This window comes from Triturus cristatus, chromosome 9 (assembly GCF_964204655.1).
Source record: "Triturus cristatus chromosome 9, aTriCri1.1, whole genome shotgun sequence".
NCBI lineage: Eukaryota > Metazoa > Chordata > Amphibia > Caudata > Salamandridae > Triturus > Triturus cristatus.
In genome coordinates this window covers 72,415,490-72,431,152 of record NC_140592.1, presented here as the reverse complement: position 1 = coordinate 72,431,152, position 15,663 = coordinate 72,415,490, and the positions used below count along the sequence as shown (strand labels likewise).

The 15,663-nt window shown below is 48.4% G+C and overlaps 1 protein-coding gene across 2 annotated transcripts in view; it reads left to right on the top strand.

Moving 5' to 3' along the window:
- KLF15 (KLF transcription factor 15) overlaps positions 1-15,663 on the top strand; it is a 42,678-nt gene that overhangs the window by 10,463 nt on the left and 16,552 nt on the right. For both annotated transcript variants that reach the window (XM_085624424.1, XM_085624425.1), the window contains exon 2: positions 7,620-8,727. In XM_085624424.1, coding sequence (XP_085480550.1) covers positions 7,691-8,727 — 1,037 coding nt within the window. In that variant the 5' untranslated portion in view covers positions 7,620-7,690. The remainder of the gene's footprint in view (positions 1-7,619; positions 8,728-15,663) is intronic.

Genomic DNA, 15,663 nt, shown 5'->3' with positions numbered 1-15,663 from the left:
AACACACTCCTGTGGTGGCTCTGTGAAGGCACGGGGATCTCAGACTGCCTGAGGGGGTGGGCATAGTCCATGTAGGAGATAGAGGGATATATTTTTGCTAATCTAATGGGCTAGCGGCCTCCAACCAATCTCCCAAAGTCAGGCGTACTACATGAGTAAGTCACTTCTCAACATGTGTGGTCGCGCCCTAAATTGGTACAGAACTGAGGGAGATCTGATCTAGTGGAAAATAACTGACTTTGTAACTGGGAAATAAGGGTTCCTTCTAATCATTGCAACTATTCTGGGTAAGCTGCTTTGATGTCCTACTGCCATAAACTGCTAATGTCCAAGTACTAAATGTACAGAGTAGTTTTAGTTCTGTCTCGCGTAGATGTCCCTACACCATATTCTGGTTTTTGAATTCTGGTCTCAATTGGACCCACATATCCCCACAACACACACCTTACTACTTACTAATCGCGGTTCAGCACCTCACGCTAGAGATGCTCCTGTGCAATAAAATGTCTCTCTGTAAAGCACTTCTTCAAGCTAGACCCATACCACTTGAAGTTCCTAAAGCAAATGTGGGTGCAGCTGGCTGCAACTGGAATGGCATGTGCCTATTTTCAGCTGTTGTTGTAAAAAGACTTCTTAGAGAGTTGCCCAACAGCTGGTCAGACAGCTCATACTGTCGATGCATCTGCAGCAGAGGTCTGGGCGCAATCTCTGGTCACAATGTTGAATCTGGGAGAGTTGCCTTGGCCTTTCATCCTCTTAAAGTTGATAAAACGAGGATTGATGAGTAACCATTTCGTTTATCAAGCAGCAAGAGAGGAGAGACCCATATTGCAGGTCAATATAATTGAGCATGATCTGTGCAGAAACTTTGGGTGATTGCGTCACCTGTCCTTATAAGGTTAGTAGGTGACTCCATGTCAACATGGACACCATTTTGTGGTCCTGAGTTTTCTGCTAACAACTTAATGCATTCTGGGTATTTTAATCTCTGTTCATTTGAAATGTACCAAGTCGATTTACCCACCTGAAAACAATGATTTTTCTTGCTTGAGGATAGCGTCCCTGGTGGCATTACATTATCTGGTAACCCTAGCTGTTTACAGCGCCCCGAAGTGCAAAAAAGGGTGTCTTAAAGCTGTTTAAAGAGAAGGTATGGTAATCAATTCCACATTGTTGGCCTCAGTGCCACGGGCATTCAAGTATAAGAGTCCGACTCAGTTTCAAGAGAAGATTAGGAGGAAATCAGAGGGTCATCACCAATTACCAGATGACCCGCCACGAGAGCAGGAAGAGGGCGTCACCAACCTCTAGCTGAACTTCCTGATCAGTGCCGCGTGGCTCTCACAAGGAAGCGCATTGAGCAAAAGTGCTCCTTCTCCCAGCTTCCTCTTTCTTCAGAAAACCCAAACAAAGTGTACGTGGTGAGTCAGATCGTTTATGCTTCACTGTCTCATCATCACAGGAAGTGAGGATCGCAGGACACAGGTGGGCGCGTTGGCTGAAGTCTGAATGGTGCATTGTGCCACGTGATAAAACAAAAGCAACATAGAAGTCAAGGTGAGCGGATGGCTGACTGTCAACGAAGCGCCTGGTTCCCAACCCTGGCTATTCATTCAAGAGATCTCCTCAGCTGGCCAACACACCGGGCAACAACGGTTTGAAAAATGAGAGCCCAGGACCGGAAGCCTGATGTCTGAGTGACAGGGAGCCATCTGGTCACTCTAGGCCCAGATGCCTAATGTTGGTTCACGGGTCCAAGCTAGATGTTCAAGATATCAACAAGACAAATTTGCTTACGATCAATGTAAATGAAAATCATTGACATAGGCACAGGTTATTCTGAAAATGTGTGACAGATCACCTCAGGTGGAGAGATCCCATCAGCCAAATCCTCGGATCCTGTGATGGTGATCCCAGGCCGCAGTTCCAAAAGTGAACTCAGCATTTTTCTCTGTACACATTTTTCTCCAATTGTCTCCCTCAATCATGATTCCATAATATTCTTATATGTGTTAATCTCTGATTGGGTCAAAGGGGCCATTTTGTTCACAATGCATCAAAATCCAAGCAGTCCCCATCAAAGAAAGAAACATTCAGGGATGCGTGTTGTGGGTGGCCATCAGAGATGCAAGACTGGGCAAAGAGAACTGATCTGTGTACTGGATGGCCGAAGTAAGACCAACGATGGCTTTGTTTGCTAGAAAAGCCATCCCGGCTTCAATAACATGGGTAACAGTAAGGATTCTAGAGTGACCATGTGTTTGGCTGTCTCTGGTTAGGCCTTGTCACCGATTGTGACATTGTTCCTTGGAGGACAACTTAAACCCCACCTGTATAGACAAGTTCTGTAGTAACAAATGTTACCGCTACCATTTATCATACTCAGTTTATCGTCTACAGGATAAAAGGTGGAGTCTCTCATTGTTGAAATGTGAGACCTACAGCTTGACCACAGACCAATCAATAGAGTGCATTCCATCAACTGAATTGTCTCCATCTTTTATGGCTCTTTGTATACATTTCTGGAAGGGGGGAAGGTTTACAAGATGCAGACATCTCAGCCTCCAGACGGATCTTTGCAGCAAGCGCATCATCCCACTGAGCTTGTTTAACTGATGTCCTGCACACTCGGGCCCAGATTTCCTAAGGCCCAATGCCAGCACAATACGACACAAAGGGGTGCATGGCATCTACTTTGCAACACAGAAGGCATTTAGCTCTAGAAAAGTGCCATCTTCTCAGCACAAAAAACACACACTTTGCGCTCCTTTGAGGTACCCGGGTCAAGGGGCATTGCTGGGGTGTTCCTTGGGCAGCTCAGCACAACACCCCCCATATAGGTTTTGACATAAAGCCCTATCTATTAAGATACCCATACTAGGCTTATGTAAAAAAAAAAAAAAAATGCCTCCCTGAAGCAGGCCTAATAAGGAGACGTGTTTTTATTTCTAAAAAACCTAAGCATTGCATGTGTGCTGACGTGTACAGGAGGCATCCGGTGCGTAAGGGCCGCTCACGTTTGTCTAGACATAAGAATGTGTCCTGGAAGATTGTCCTTCCAGTATACATCCTATGCTGCATAGCACACGCTCACCTCAGCACCATGGGTGAGGCTGTACTTCACCCAAGGCAGCTTTTAGAGCACCCGCACAGAGGACGACAGCAGCAGTCCATTTGTGTCATTGACTTAGAGGCCTTACACGAGCACCAGTTACATCACACAAGGTAACATTCTTCATTCGTTGTTTACAGGCATGGGGAGGTTAAGTGATTTGCCCAGAATCACAAGATGTTGAGCGACGCCGAGATCGAACCTTGTTCCCCAGCTCCAAAGTCCTCTGTTCTGGCCATAACTTCACATCCTGCATAGAGGCAGGTGGCAATCAGAAGCCACATGAAAGCTCCGTCGTTATGGGCTCGAGGTTCCAACAGGACTTCGAGCTGAGGCAGAGCCAAGCTTCAGGCTTGAGCCTGGCTCGAGCTTTCAGTGACGCCCACCTCTAGGCCGGAGTACCCTAGTGGGGTTGAATGTCCAGTTTCCGTCTCATATGATAAATATCATATAGTTAAACCAGCTGGGTCACAGGGAGATAAAGTGAATTGCGCAAGATCACACATTTTAGAAAGTGGAGAAGATGGAATTATAAGGCAGGTCCCCTGATCCCTAGATCTGGCTCCCTTCCAAAGCATGCTACCGTTCTTCATGCAGCACACGGGGGCACGAGGAAGGCGCGCGCCGGGCACAATGTTTGCTACGCTGCTAGTCACATGGCCGCTCGTGTTGCTGCTCGGGCCAAGCAGAAGGATCGGGTGACTGATAGCCTTGTCACCGGACCGGCCTGCCCTCCCTGGAAAGTCCTTTCCACTGCGTCCTTTATCCGCACTCTCACCTTGGCCTGCACGAGAACCTGAACAGCACTGACAGTAAGGAAGTGACGTATCAGCGGGCTTCTACGAAATACTCAGGGGGCCGGGATGGAGTCAGTAACATGTCAAAGCGACATGCCTGTAGAGGTGAGTCAAGCTGAATGACATGCAAACGACTCTGACCCAGCCCCTCGGGCCTTTCAGTAGGCACTGGGCTGCCTCCAAGGCCCCCATTTGCCCCAGGCATTTTCCATCAATTAAATTGGCCGCGGAAGAGATGTGGTCAAGTTGTAGAACCAGAAGACTCGATCATATTGTGTGATCCTGGGCGAAGCATATTGCCTCCAAGAACCTTTCACACTTTATTTATTGAATGTTACTTGTAAAGTGCCTTTCCACGTGCTTAAGGGCGCCAAGTTGCGATCAGACGTGAACATTAGATTACTGTTTGAGCTAATAGGGTTACTTAAGGATTTAGGGGCTGGTTGAGAGGTCATGATGTTCCGGACGAAGTGCGAAATCCGAAGGAGAACCCACTGTTGGAGCGTCCTCGCCATATAAACCCTTTGATGTATTAGTAAAATATAGCTCTTTTACGTCACAATTGGAAGTGCTTAGAAAAAGTCTCCCCGGGTTATTAAGCGCTGTATGTACAAGAGAACATTTAAACGGTGAAGTCTTGGCTTGTTATGTGAAACCGAGACACGTGCTGGTAACCGGACCTGGCTACCGACTGCGCAGGTCACGTGTGGCAGAAAAGATTCCATAGGTGGCAGCAGAATTCTCGCGGATGGACATTCCACAAGGTGGGCAGATGGAGAGGCGCTGCGTCACGAGCCAGTTGCCAGGCTCATCCCGGCTTTATGTACACAACAAACGCCAGGAGTGAGCCGCTTAGCACAATCAGCACGCGACTGCCTGCGGAGGAACATCGGGCGGCCTGAGGGTCACACGTTCAAGTAGGGGCGCGCTGATGGGGCTGTCATGTTTGGTATTTTGAAAGTGTACATTGTACTGTTATTAGTGCAATCGCTGTCGTCTATTGATTTCTTACTGTCATTATCTGTGTAGTGCTTTGATGTCCATTCGTAGCTTGATGACAGTTTTAGATAAATAAAAAATGCCTGAAACCATCGCTAGTATATTTTCAAGCAGGGCATTGAACGTTGGTTGACTCACAAAATAGCGAATCACAAACTAGCAGTTGGGTTGAAGGTGTGAGCAGCTGCTCGCGCTCATTAAATGTGCTCGTGCAGTAGGATATGTTCCCCCAACTTACTCTTAATTGAGCAAGTGGGCGTAATCACGTTATCGGTAATTCTGTATCAAAGAGTACCTCGGAATTACCAAAATTACTCCAATTTCTCCGGCATAATGGAAACTCTACCCAGGCCTAAATCTATCCAGTAGATTTGAGTTCTCTTCTCTTCACAATTTTTAATCCCAGCAGTAATAGAACCTACATCGCCCACAAAAAAACAATATTTATTTTGTCAGAAGCATAAGGCAAAATGATTCCCCCCCCCCCCTCCCAGATTGTGATGAGGGACCCCTAAGACTCCTACATCTAACAGATATTCATAGACCTTCAGCCAAATGCTGGACCCAGAAGAGTGGGGAATCCGTTGCGTAGCAGGGGCTTTTGTTACACCCCTTGGCACCAGACCTGAACCCTCTTCAGAGTTGTAGAGGTGATTGTGGAAACTCCTAGCCCTGCATAGGCTGAGGTAGGCTTATATTGGGCGTTTATAGAGGTGACTGTGGACACCACCATCCCCGCAGAGTTAGGTTTATCTTGGGCATCTATAGATGTGATTATGGACAGCCCTACAGAGGTAGGGTTTTGTTGAGAGTCTGTAGAAGTGACTGTGACCCCCCTCACCCCATGGAGGTAGGTGTATGTTTGGCCTCTGTAGAGGTGATTGTGAACACCACCAGCCTTGCCGTGGCAAGTTTATTTTTTGCTTGTCTGTAGAGTTGATTGTGCCGCCCCCTCCCCCCCTTGGCCCGTGGAGGTTGGTGTATGTTTGGCCTCTGTAGAGGTGATTGTGGCCTCCCTCACCCATGGAGGTAGGTGTCTGTTTGGCCTCTGTAGAGGTGATTGTGGACACCCTCAGCCCCACTGAGGTCCATCCCTGCAGAGTTGTGTTTATGTTGGGCATCTATAGATGTGATTATGGACAGCCCTACAGAGGTAGGGTTTTGTTGAGAGTCTGTAGAGGTGACTGTGGCCCCCCCTCACCCCATGGCGGTAGGTGTATGTTTGGCCTCTGTAGAGGTGATTGTGGCCTCCCTCACCCATGGAGGTAGGTGTCTGTTTGGCCTCTGTAAAGGTGATTGTGGACACCACCAGCCTTGCCGTGGCAAGTTTATTTTGCTTGTCTGTAGAGTTGATTGTGCCTCCCCCCTCCCCCCCTTGGCCGTGGAGGAAGGTGTATGTTTTCCCTCTGTAGAGGTGATTGTGGACACCCTCAGCCCCACTGAGGTCCATCCCTGTAGAGTTAGGTTTATGTTGGGCATCTATAGATGTGATTATGGACAGCCCTGCATAGGTAGGTTTTTGTTGAGTGTCTGTAGAAGTGATTGTGGGCATCCTCAGCCCCACTGAGGTCCATCCCTGCAGAGTTAGGTTTATGTTGGGCATCTATAGATGTGATTATGGACAGCCCTGTATAGGTAGGTTTTTGTTGAGTGTCTGTAGAAGTGATTGTGGGCATCCTCAGCCCCACTGAGGTCCATCCCTGCAGAGTTAGGTTTATGTTGGGCATCTATAGATGTGATTATGGACAGCCCTGCATAGGTAGGTTTTTGTTGAGTGTCTGTAGAAGTGATTGTGGGCATCCTCAGCCCCACTGAGGTCCATCCCTGCAGAGTTATGTTTATGTTGGGCATCTATAGATGTGATTATGGACAGCCCTGCATAGGTAGGTTTTTGTTGAGTGTCTGTAGAAGTGATTGTGGGCATCCTCAGCCCCACTGAGGTCCATCCCTGCAGAGTTCGGTTTATGTTGGGCACCTTTAGATGTGATTATGGACAGCCCTACAGAGGTAGGTTTTCGTTGAGTGTCTGTAGAGGTGATTGTGGACACCCTCAGCCCCACTGAGGTCCATCCCTGCAGAGTTAGGTTTTTGTTGGGCATCTATAGATGTGATTATGGACAGCCCCACAGAGGTAGGGTTTTGTTGAGAGTCTGTAGAGGTGATTGTGGGCATCCTCCGCCTCGCAGAGGTAGGTTTATATTGGGCGTTTGTAAAGGCGATAGTGGACACCCCCAGCCTTGCAGAGGCAGATTTATGTTGGGTGTCTGTAGAGTTAATTATTCTTCCACCTCCTCGCCATGTGGAGGAAGGTGTATGTTTGGTCTCTGTGGACATGATTGTGGAGCCCATCAGAGGTAGTTTCTGTTGGGTGACCCACCCCACCCAGTCTTACTACCTCCCTCAGTAGCACTTTTACTCTATCCCCAGATGGGCATGACTTTGCCTCCTGAACAAGGTCATTGTTGTGAAATGCTCTTGGCAAGAAGGATGTTGTAAACTTGTTGTAATGCTTTGAAAGCGGAGGCTGTCGTAAATCGTCTGGGTTATGCAATGGTTACGCTATGCAATGAATAGATGCTGTGTCAGAGGCTCCATGCGAAACTGATAGTGTCTCCAGAGCAGGACAGCATGGCGAGCTGGATACTATGTGTCAGACCGTTGGATGTGGCTAGACGTCTAACTAACTATCTCTTTCTGTTTCTTCTCTTTAGGACTTCCTTCACCGGGGCCGGTGGTCTTGTTGGTCTATGGTGGAGGGACCTCCGTAGGACCTTCTCCAGGGATGGTAGACCACTTACTTCAATTTGATGAGTCCTTTTCATCAGCAGCGTCCCCCGTCGGTTACTTTGGGGACGGGCTGACCAGTGGGCGGACCTACCAGATGCTGCCCTCGCCCATGTCAGAAGACGACAGCGACTCCTCGAGCTTCTACTCGTGCTCCAGCCCTGACTCCCAGGCCCTCAGCTCGAGCTATGGGAGCACGTCCAGCACGGAGAGTCAGGACAACATCCTGGACTACTTGCTGTCTCAGGCCTCGCTGGGGAATACTTCTGAGACTTGGTGGGATGCGCGGAGGCTGAGCCCCGCAGTCAAAGAGGAGAACTTTAATGTCCCAGAGTTTGCCGTGGATATGGAGGACGTCAGGGTATTTCAACCAACCCTTGAAGAAATTGAGGAATTTTTGGAGGAGAACATGGAGATGGATCTTAAAAGGGAAAGTAAACACGAGGCCAAGGAATTGAGAACTTTCACCAATGTGTCCGTGGTGGGACCTAAAGATAGTACTGAACCAGACCTTTCTTTAAAGGAATGCAAACGCGAGGAATCAGGTTCCACAACTGAAGATGGTAGTTCTTCAGGAGACGCGTCTCCTGTGGAGGGCGGCATACCAGTTATTCTTCAGATTCAACCTGTACAGATCAAACAAGAGCCCAGCACGAGCCCTGCCGCACAAGCGTCGGCCGCGGACAACATAAAAATTGCACAACTTCTTGTCAACATTCAAGGGCAAACCTTCGCCCTGGTGCCTCAGGTGGTCCAGTCTTCCAACTCGAACTTTTCACCTAAGTTTGTGCGTATTGCACCTGTTCCCATCGCTGCCAAGCCAGTGGGGCCAGGAGGTGGGCTCCAGGGCCAAGCTGGAATCCTTGTGGGTCAAAAATTTCAGCGGAACGCCGCAGCAGAGCTTATCAAAATGCACAAATGTACTTTCCCCGGATGTACCAAGATGTACACCAAGAGCAGCCACCTCAAAGCCCACCTGAGGAGACACACGGGGGAGAAGCCCTTCGCATGCACGTGGCCTGGCTGTGGCTGGAGGTTGGTATTTGAAGTGTGTTTGTTGATGTATCTAAAATGTCTACAGTGCATAACGTTTGACGCTGAGTTGTATAAGTGCCTTAGGTAATGTAGCGCCCTTCGAGAAATTCACAATAACAGGTTAGAAAAACAAGAGATAATGGGGCACATGCATCAATCAAGGTATGATTTTGCGAGCCCTTAATTGCGATTATTAAGGAATCGCAATTTAGGACTCCCAAAAGCCTATGCATGTAAGAATCGCTATAAAAATAGCGATTCCCAAACATTCCTTAATTGCGACTCGCAAATTGCGAGTCACAATTAAGGAATGGTTCCCCATTCATTCCTGTGGGCCTACAGGCCCATTGGAATGAATGGGAAATTGCATGCGCAACTTGCGAGTATCAATAGGTACTCGCAAATTGCGCAAGTACTTTCAAGGGTGCAAGGGTGTCAAAAGGACACTCTGTTGCACCCCTGGAATTGTGATGTGCACCCATGTTGGGCACAAACATTCCCCAAGGGCATGTGTGTGTGCAACATGAAACTTTGAAAAATGCACTTTAGTGCATTTTTTCAAAGTTTTTGCAAATTACCTAACAGTTCAATTGCTCGGTAATTTGCGGCACCAAATAGCAACACCGCTATTTAAAAGTGGTTATTGCATTGCATTTAAGGAATCGCAAATTGCGATTCCTTAAATGCAATCGCACTTTAAGAAATCGCAATAAATTGCGATTTCTTAAATTGCGAGTGCCTCACACTTTGATGCATCATAAAAGCCCTTTTTGCGGGCGCAAACGGCCGATTTTTGCGAATCGCACCGTTTGCGCTCGCCAAAAGTTTGATACATGTGCCTGCAAATGTGGTAGAAACAAGAGAGAGTAAAGAGAGGATCACATTGTATGGACTAAAAATATATGGTAGAAAAAGATGCAAGGCGCAAAGCAGGACTAAGCAGAGGGGGTGCAAATTATCCATATGACATGAAATTCAACTGCCTTTTCAACCCCAACAATCCACACCAAGCGGATGCACTGTGCATTATTGGTTGCCCAAGTACAAGTGCATGCCATAACACATTTTATCCAGTAGAGGTCCTCACAGTTTCCAGTCCATCACAAAATAAAGACTTCCTTTAGAGTCTGAATGGAACTGAAAATCCTCCAATTTCTAGATGCAAGTCAAAAACTCAGGTTGAATTTATTTTCGACATTAATAACGCTATGGGGAAGGATATTCAGCATTGCGCTCTGTATTTTGAGTTTACTCTGCATAATTCGAGGATGTTCAGTTCTCGCTAAACTGTAACTGGTCTCCTGTGTGTTCTGTTCTACTCAGCTTGTCTACTTGTGACATGCTCAGTCACACTTTATATTCTCTTTGATGTCTCTGGTGGTGTCCAAGGATGAGATACATATATTCTTTTTAATCTTACTCACATATACTTCATGTTCTTTTCAGAATGTGCAGAAGTATGTGTCTCTGTAAGTGGCTCTCTTCTCTCAGGACACTCTGTGTCAGTCTGTCCTCTCTCTGTAAGTAGGGCAGTGTCTGCCTCTCTCTTCCCAGGACACTCTGTCTTCAGTCTGGCCTCTCTCTGTAATCAGTGCATTGTAAGAGAACATGTCTTTGCCTCTGTCCTCCCAGGACACTCTGTCTTCAGTCTGGCCTCTCTCTGTAAGCAGGGCAGTGTCAGAGAACATGTCTTTGCCTCTGTCCTCCCAGGACACTCTGTCTTCAGTCTGGCCTCTCTCTGTAAGCAGGGCAGTGTCATAGAACATGTCTTTGCCTCTGTCCTCCCAGGACACTCTGTCTTCAGTCTGGCCTCTCTCTGTAAGCAGGGCAGTGTCAGAGAACATGTCTTTGCCTCTGTCCTCCCAGGACACTCTGTCTTCAGTCTGGCCTCTCTCTGTAAGCAGGGCAGTGTCAGAGAACATGTCTTTGCCTCTGTCCTCCCAGGACACTCTGTCTTCAGTCTGGCCTCTCTCTGTAAGCAGGGCAGTGTCAGAGAACATGTCTTTGCCTCTGTCCTCCCAGGACACTCTGTCTTCAGTCTGGCCTCTCTCTGTAAGCAGGGCAGTGTCAGAGAACATGTCTTTGCCTCTGTCCTCCCAGGACACTCTGTCTTCAGTCTGGCCTCTCTCTGTAAGCAGGGCAGTGTCAGAGAACATGTCTTTGCCTCTGTCCTCCCAGGACACTCTGTCTTCAGTCTGGCCTCTCTCTGTAAGCAGGGCAGTGTCAGAGAACATGTCTTTGCCTCTGTCCTCCCAGGACACTCTGTCTTCAGTCTGGCCTCTCTCTGTAAGCAGGGCAGTGTCAGAGAACATGCCTCTCCCTCTCCCAATTCAGGACATGCTGTTGACAGTCTGTCTCTCTATCTCTCTCTCGCTCTGTGTAACACAGCAGTGTAAAAGAACTAGGGGTGGGTCAAAAATTCTGCTTCACCGGCGGAGTTTGTGGAGTTTTGCCCGCTTCGCACACCTCTTGGAGCACGGAGTTATGACAAAACTCTGCCAATCACTGCGTGGTGGAGTTTTTTCTTGTGCCTGGCTCGCCAACGCAAGCGAAAATTTGTGTAACCTGGCATGATTTTTGGGCACTGGAATGCCTCGTGGCGAGATTTCTCAATGGGGGCAGTCGTGGAAGGTCGCGACTGTTCGTGTTAAGAAAGCTGTCACTCGAGTAGAAAATCTACCCGAGCAGCAGAAAAAAGCAGTGCTCTCTGGTGTGCCATGTGGTGCCCTTCGAGCTAATTTTACAGCGCAGAACAAGCTCTCGGAGCTAAAAATCAGCACGAGGAGCGCAACGTGCTGAATTCCACCCGCTCGTGGAGCTCCGTGGAATCTTGCAGTTTTTCTTTTACTCCACACAATTCTGCAGATTGAAACTCCGCAAATTCCAACCACCCCTAAAGAGCACATGTCTCTGCCTCTCTCATCCCAAGAGCAGTCTGTCTCTTCCTTTGTAAGCAAGGCAGCGTAAAAGAACATGTATCTGCCTCTCGCCTCCCAGGAGTAGTCTGTCTCTCCCTCTGTAAGCAGGGCAGCGTAAGAGAACATCTGTGCGTCTCGTTTCCAGGGACATGCTGTTAGCAGTCTGTCCTTTCTCTGTAAGCAGGGCAGTATAAGAGAAAGTGTGTCTTTCCCTCTCTCCTCCCAGGACACACTACTGGCAGTATGTCCTCTCTCTGTTAGGAGGGAAGTGTAAGAGAAAGTATCTCTTTGGCTGTCTCCTCCCAGAACACGCTGCTGACAGTCTGTACTCTCTCTGTAAGCAGGGCGGTGTGAGAAAAAAGGCCTCTTTGCCTTTTTCTTGCCTGGAACGCTGTTGGCAGTCTGTCCTCTCTGTAAGCAGGGCAGTATGAGTGAAAGTGTCTCTTCCCTGTCTCCTCCCAGGACACGCTAGTCTGTCCTCTCTCTGTAAAGAGGGCAGAGTATGAGAAAGTGTCTCTGGCTCTCTCCTCCCAGGACACGCTGCTGACCGTCTGTCCTCTCTCTGTAAGCAGGGCAGTATGAGTGAAAGTGTCTCTTCCCTGTCTCCTCCCAGGACACGCTATTCTGTCCTCTCTCTGTAAAGAGGGCAGAGTATGAGAAAGTGTCTCTGGCTCTCTCCTCCCAGGACACGCTGCTGACCGTCTGTCCTCTCTCTGTAAGCAGGGCAGTATGAGTGAAAGTGTCTCTTCCCTGTCTCCTCCCAGGACACGCTATTCTGTCCTCTCTCTGTAAAGAGGGCAGAGTATGAGAAAGTGTCTCTGGCTCTCTCCTCCCAGGACACGCTGCTGACCGTCTGTCCTCTCTCTGTAAGCAGGGCAGTATGAGTGAAAGTGTCTCTTCCCTGTCTCCTCCCAGGACACGCTAGTCTGTCCTCTCTCTGTAAAGAGGGCAGAGTATGAGAAAGTGTCTCTGGCTCTCTCCTCCCAGGACACGCTGCTGACCGTCTGTCCTCTCTCTGTAAGCAGGGCAGTATGAGTGAAAGTGTCTCTTCCCTGTCTCCTCCCAGGACACGCTATTCTGTCCTCTCTCTGTAAAGAGGGCAGAGTATGAGAACGTGTCTCTGGCTCTCTCCTCCCAGGACACGCTGCTGACCGTCTGTCCTCTCTCTGTAAGCAGGGCAGTATGAGTGAAAGTGTCTCTTCCCTGTCTCCTCCCAGGACACGCTAGTCTGTCCTCTCTCTGTAAAGAGGGCAGAGTATGAGAAAGTGTCTCTGGCTCTCTCCTCCCAGGACACGCTGCTGACAGTCTGTCCTCTCTCTGTAAGCAGGGCAGTGTAAAAGAGCATGTCTCTGCCTCTCTACTCCCAGGACAAGCTGTCTTCATTCTGTACTCTCTCTGTAAGCAGAGCAGTGTAAGACAACATGTCTCTCTGCCTCCTCCCAGTACGCGCTGTCTGCAGTCTGTCCTCTCTCTGTAACAGGGCAGTGTAAGAGGTCGTCTTTCTGTCTCCTCCCAGGAGGCAGTTGGCAGATTCAGTCGCCTCCGTTTCTGCTCAGTGCGTTAGTGGTAAGTGTCTGCCCTTTGACCTTTTAACCATGTCAAATGAGTAGCTCTGAGGGACCGTTCAAAGGTGAGCACATTCGGGTTCGACATTCTGAATGTGTCATTTGGACAGGGAGGCAGCGCCTTGCCATCAACCGAATCTTGCCCACTCTGGGAACTATCCCCTCTGCAGAAAACATGGCAAGGAAATCGTAGGGAGTGAATAAAATACAGCGAGGGTGACCTGTTAGTGACCCTAAGCACCAGAAAGACCCTGCTGATTCTAAGGGGGTGGGGGGGTGGGCAACAATGAAAGCGCTTTTTGTGCAATAAACTACAATGTTTTTGTAATCACACCTCATTCAGTGAGTGAATTGCTCGAATACATTGAAAACAGCGTGCCCTGTTGCCACATGAGGGCCTATCCTACACTGATGTGTACTGAAGGCTTGTGACTGATGGCAGTGCCCAGTGTTACCACCCTCTCTGGCAGGCGGTAACTCTCACAAGAGGGCAGTGATCACATTCACATCACTGGAGTCACGGTCAGACCTAGAAATCGCCCATGATGTCTGGGAGACACTCGGTGCCACCTGAGACAGTCACCTTTGCAATGTGGGCATGACCAGAAGGGGTCAGCACCCTTTCATCCTTAGGGCACCCCCCATGCCCTGTACTGGAGCCCTGGACACCCAGCTCATTAATATTCATAGCTCTGGCCCTGTGAGTGTGAATCCAGCCTGGCGTGAACTGTAATGATACAAGGAATTATCGTGGGTTTATTGCACGCCTCCCAAGTTACACATCACAAGCCAAAGGCACACAAAGAGAGAGCTGGGCAGTCACCTCATGATAAGAAAGGATGATAAGGGCAAAAATTGCTCACCTGGAACATTATTTGACAGAAAATTATGCTGTTGCTCAATGTTGTTTTTAGATAATCCCTTTGGTGAGTGATGTTAGAATAGGTCTCAAAACCCAAGGAGACATCATCAAGTAAAGGAACATTCTGGAATGGACACTGTTGCTGAATATTACATGACACAAGTCAGAGCTATGAAAGGCAGGCCTTTGCTGCTACTTAATGCCCTCTGGCACAGCCTGAACATTCTGCTTCAATCCAATTCAGGACATTTGTAAAGCACACAGCTTCCTCTGTAGAGGTGTCTCAGCGTCTCAGCGCTAGCAACAGGTCCAAAGAGAAGAGGAAGTGAAAAAATAACTTGCCCATCAAATCCGTATCAAACAAGAACGTTTTGAGATTGCTTCTAAAATTCCGAGGGGATGCAGCGGAGACTGAGGGGCAGAGCGTTCCACAGTGTAGAAGCCAAGTAGGTCCCAGTGCTAGCAACCCTACAACCAGTTGTGAGAAGGAACAGCAGTGGAGTGGGTGATAGGCCAATAGATCTGTAGGAGACATGGATTCAGCTTGCTTAGGCCATAGTTAGCTTAACATCATTGCTTGTTGTGCTGCCGGGCTCAGCAATGCACCAGCCAGACCTAAAGGCTCGCGAGCAGGGCAGTGTTTGTAACAATGTCTTATCATGTTGAAAGAACCATGAACCTTGCTCGTTCACTTCTACAGAATGTGCTGTTTGCATTGGGTGTGTGCAAGTGCTGCAGTGTGCTCCGGGCATCGAGCATTACGCGGGCATTCCATTGCACAATGGCCGCCTCGGCGTGCTGTGGCATGCAACCACGTGAGCATTGATCCTGCTATAACAACACTCAATGTTCCCGTCAGCCTGCAGGGTTGAGCATGTCAACATGTTTGCACCTTCCCAGGACTTAGATTGTTGTTGTTCTGTGCATGCGATGGTGACGCACAACTCTACAACCTTCACACACACGGCTCAACGGGTCACTGTACCCATGGCCACTCTCCGAGCAGTCACAGTTGAAAATGAACAGGATTATGTTTGCAATTCTGGACGAGTTCTGCACCAGCATATACAGAGTCCCATCATCTCACCAGATTTGGAGTTCTAGACCTCCTTGTGGAAACTCAAGTATTGACCATAGACGTCTTCGGTTGGCCAGCTATGACTTGTTTGGCCATGCACATAAACACTGGGTGATTGACTAACGAGTGGCGGTGTCGAAGGATGTCACTCTCATTAAGGCATCTAAAACCCACACACTGTCTACACTTGCATCCACTTCCTGCTGTCTTCTTGGAATTCCGCACAGTGCTATGAATGGCACTGCTTTCACTTGAAAAGGAAGTTTATCTCTATGGGTTTTTTTTTAACACATGCTGGTATTTGTTGGCAGCATCAGTGAAACGAGTCATCAGGTTGCTATCTGTTCGCACTCCTGCTATTGAAGTGGTGTTGTCAAGATAACTGCACTCTGCGTCCTGCTGGCGCTCTTTTTAGCCGTTTGAAGATTGTTTTGTTATGTTACGTTGTTGCACCAATATTTATTTGTAAAGCGCACCAACATAGGGCTTCATGGCACTAGAAGGCAACATAAC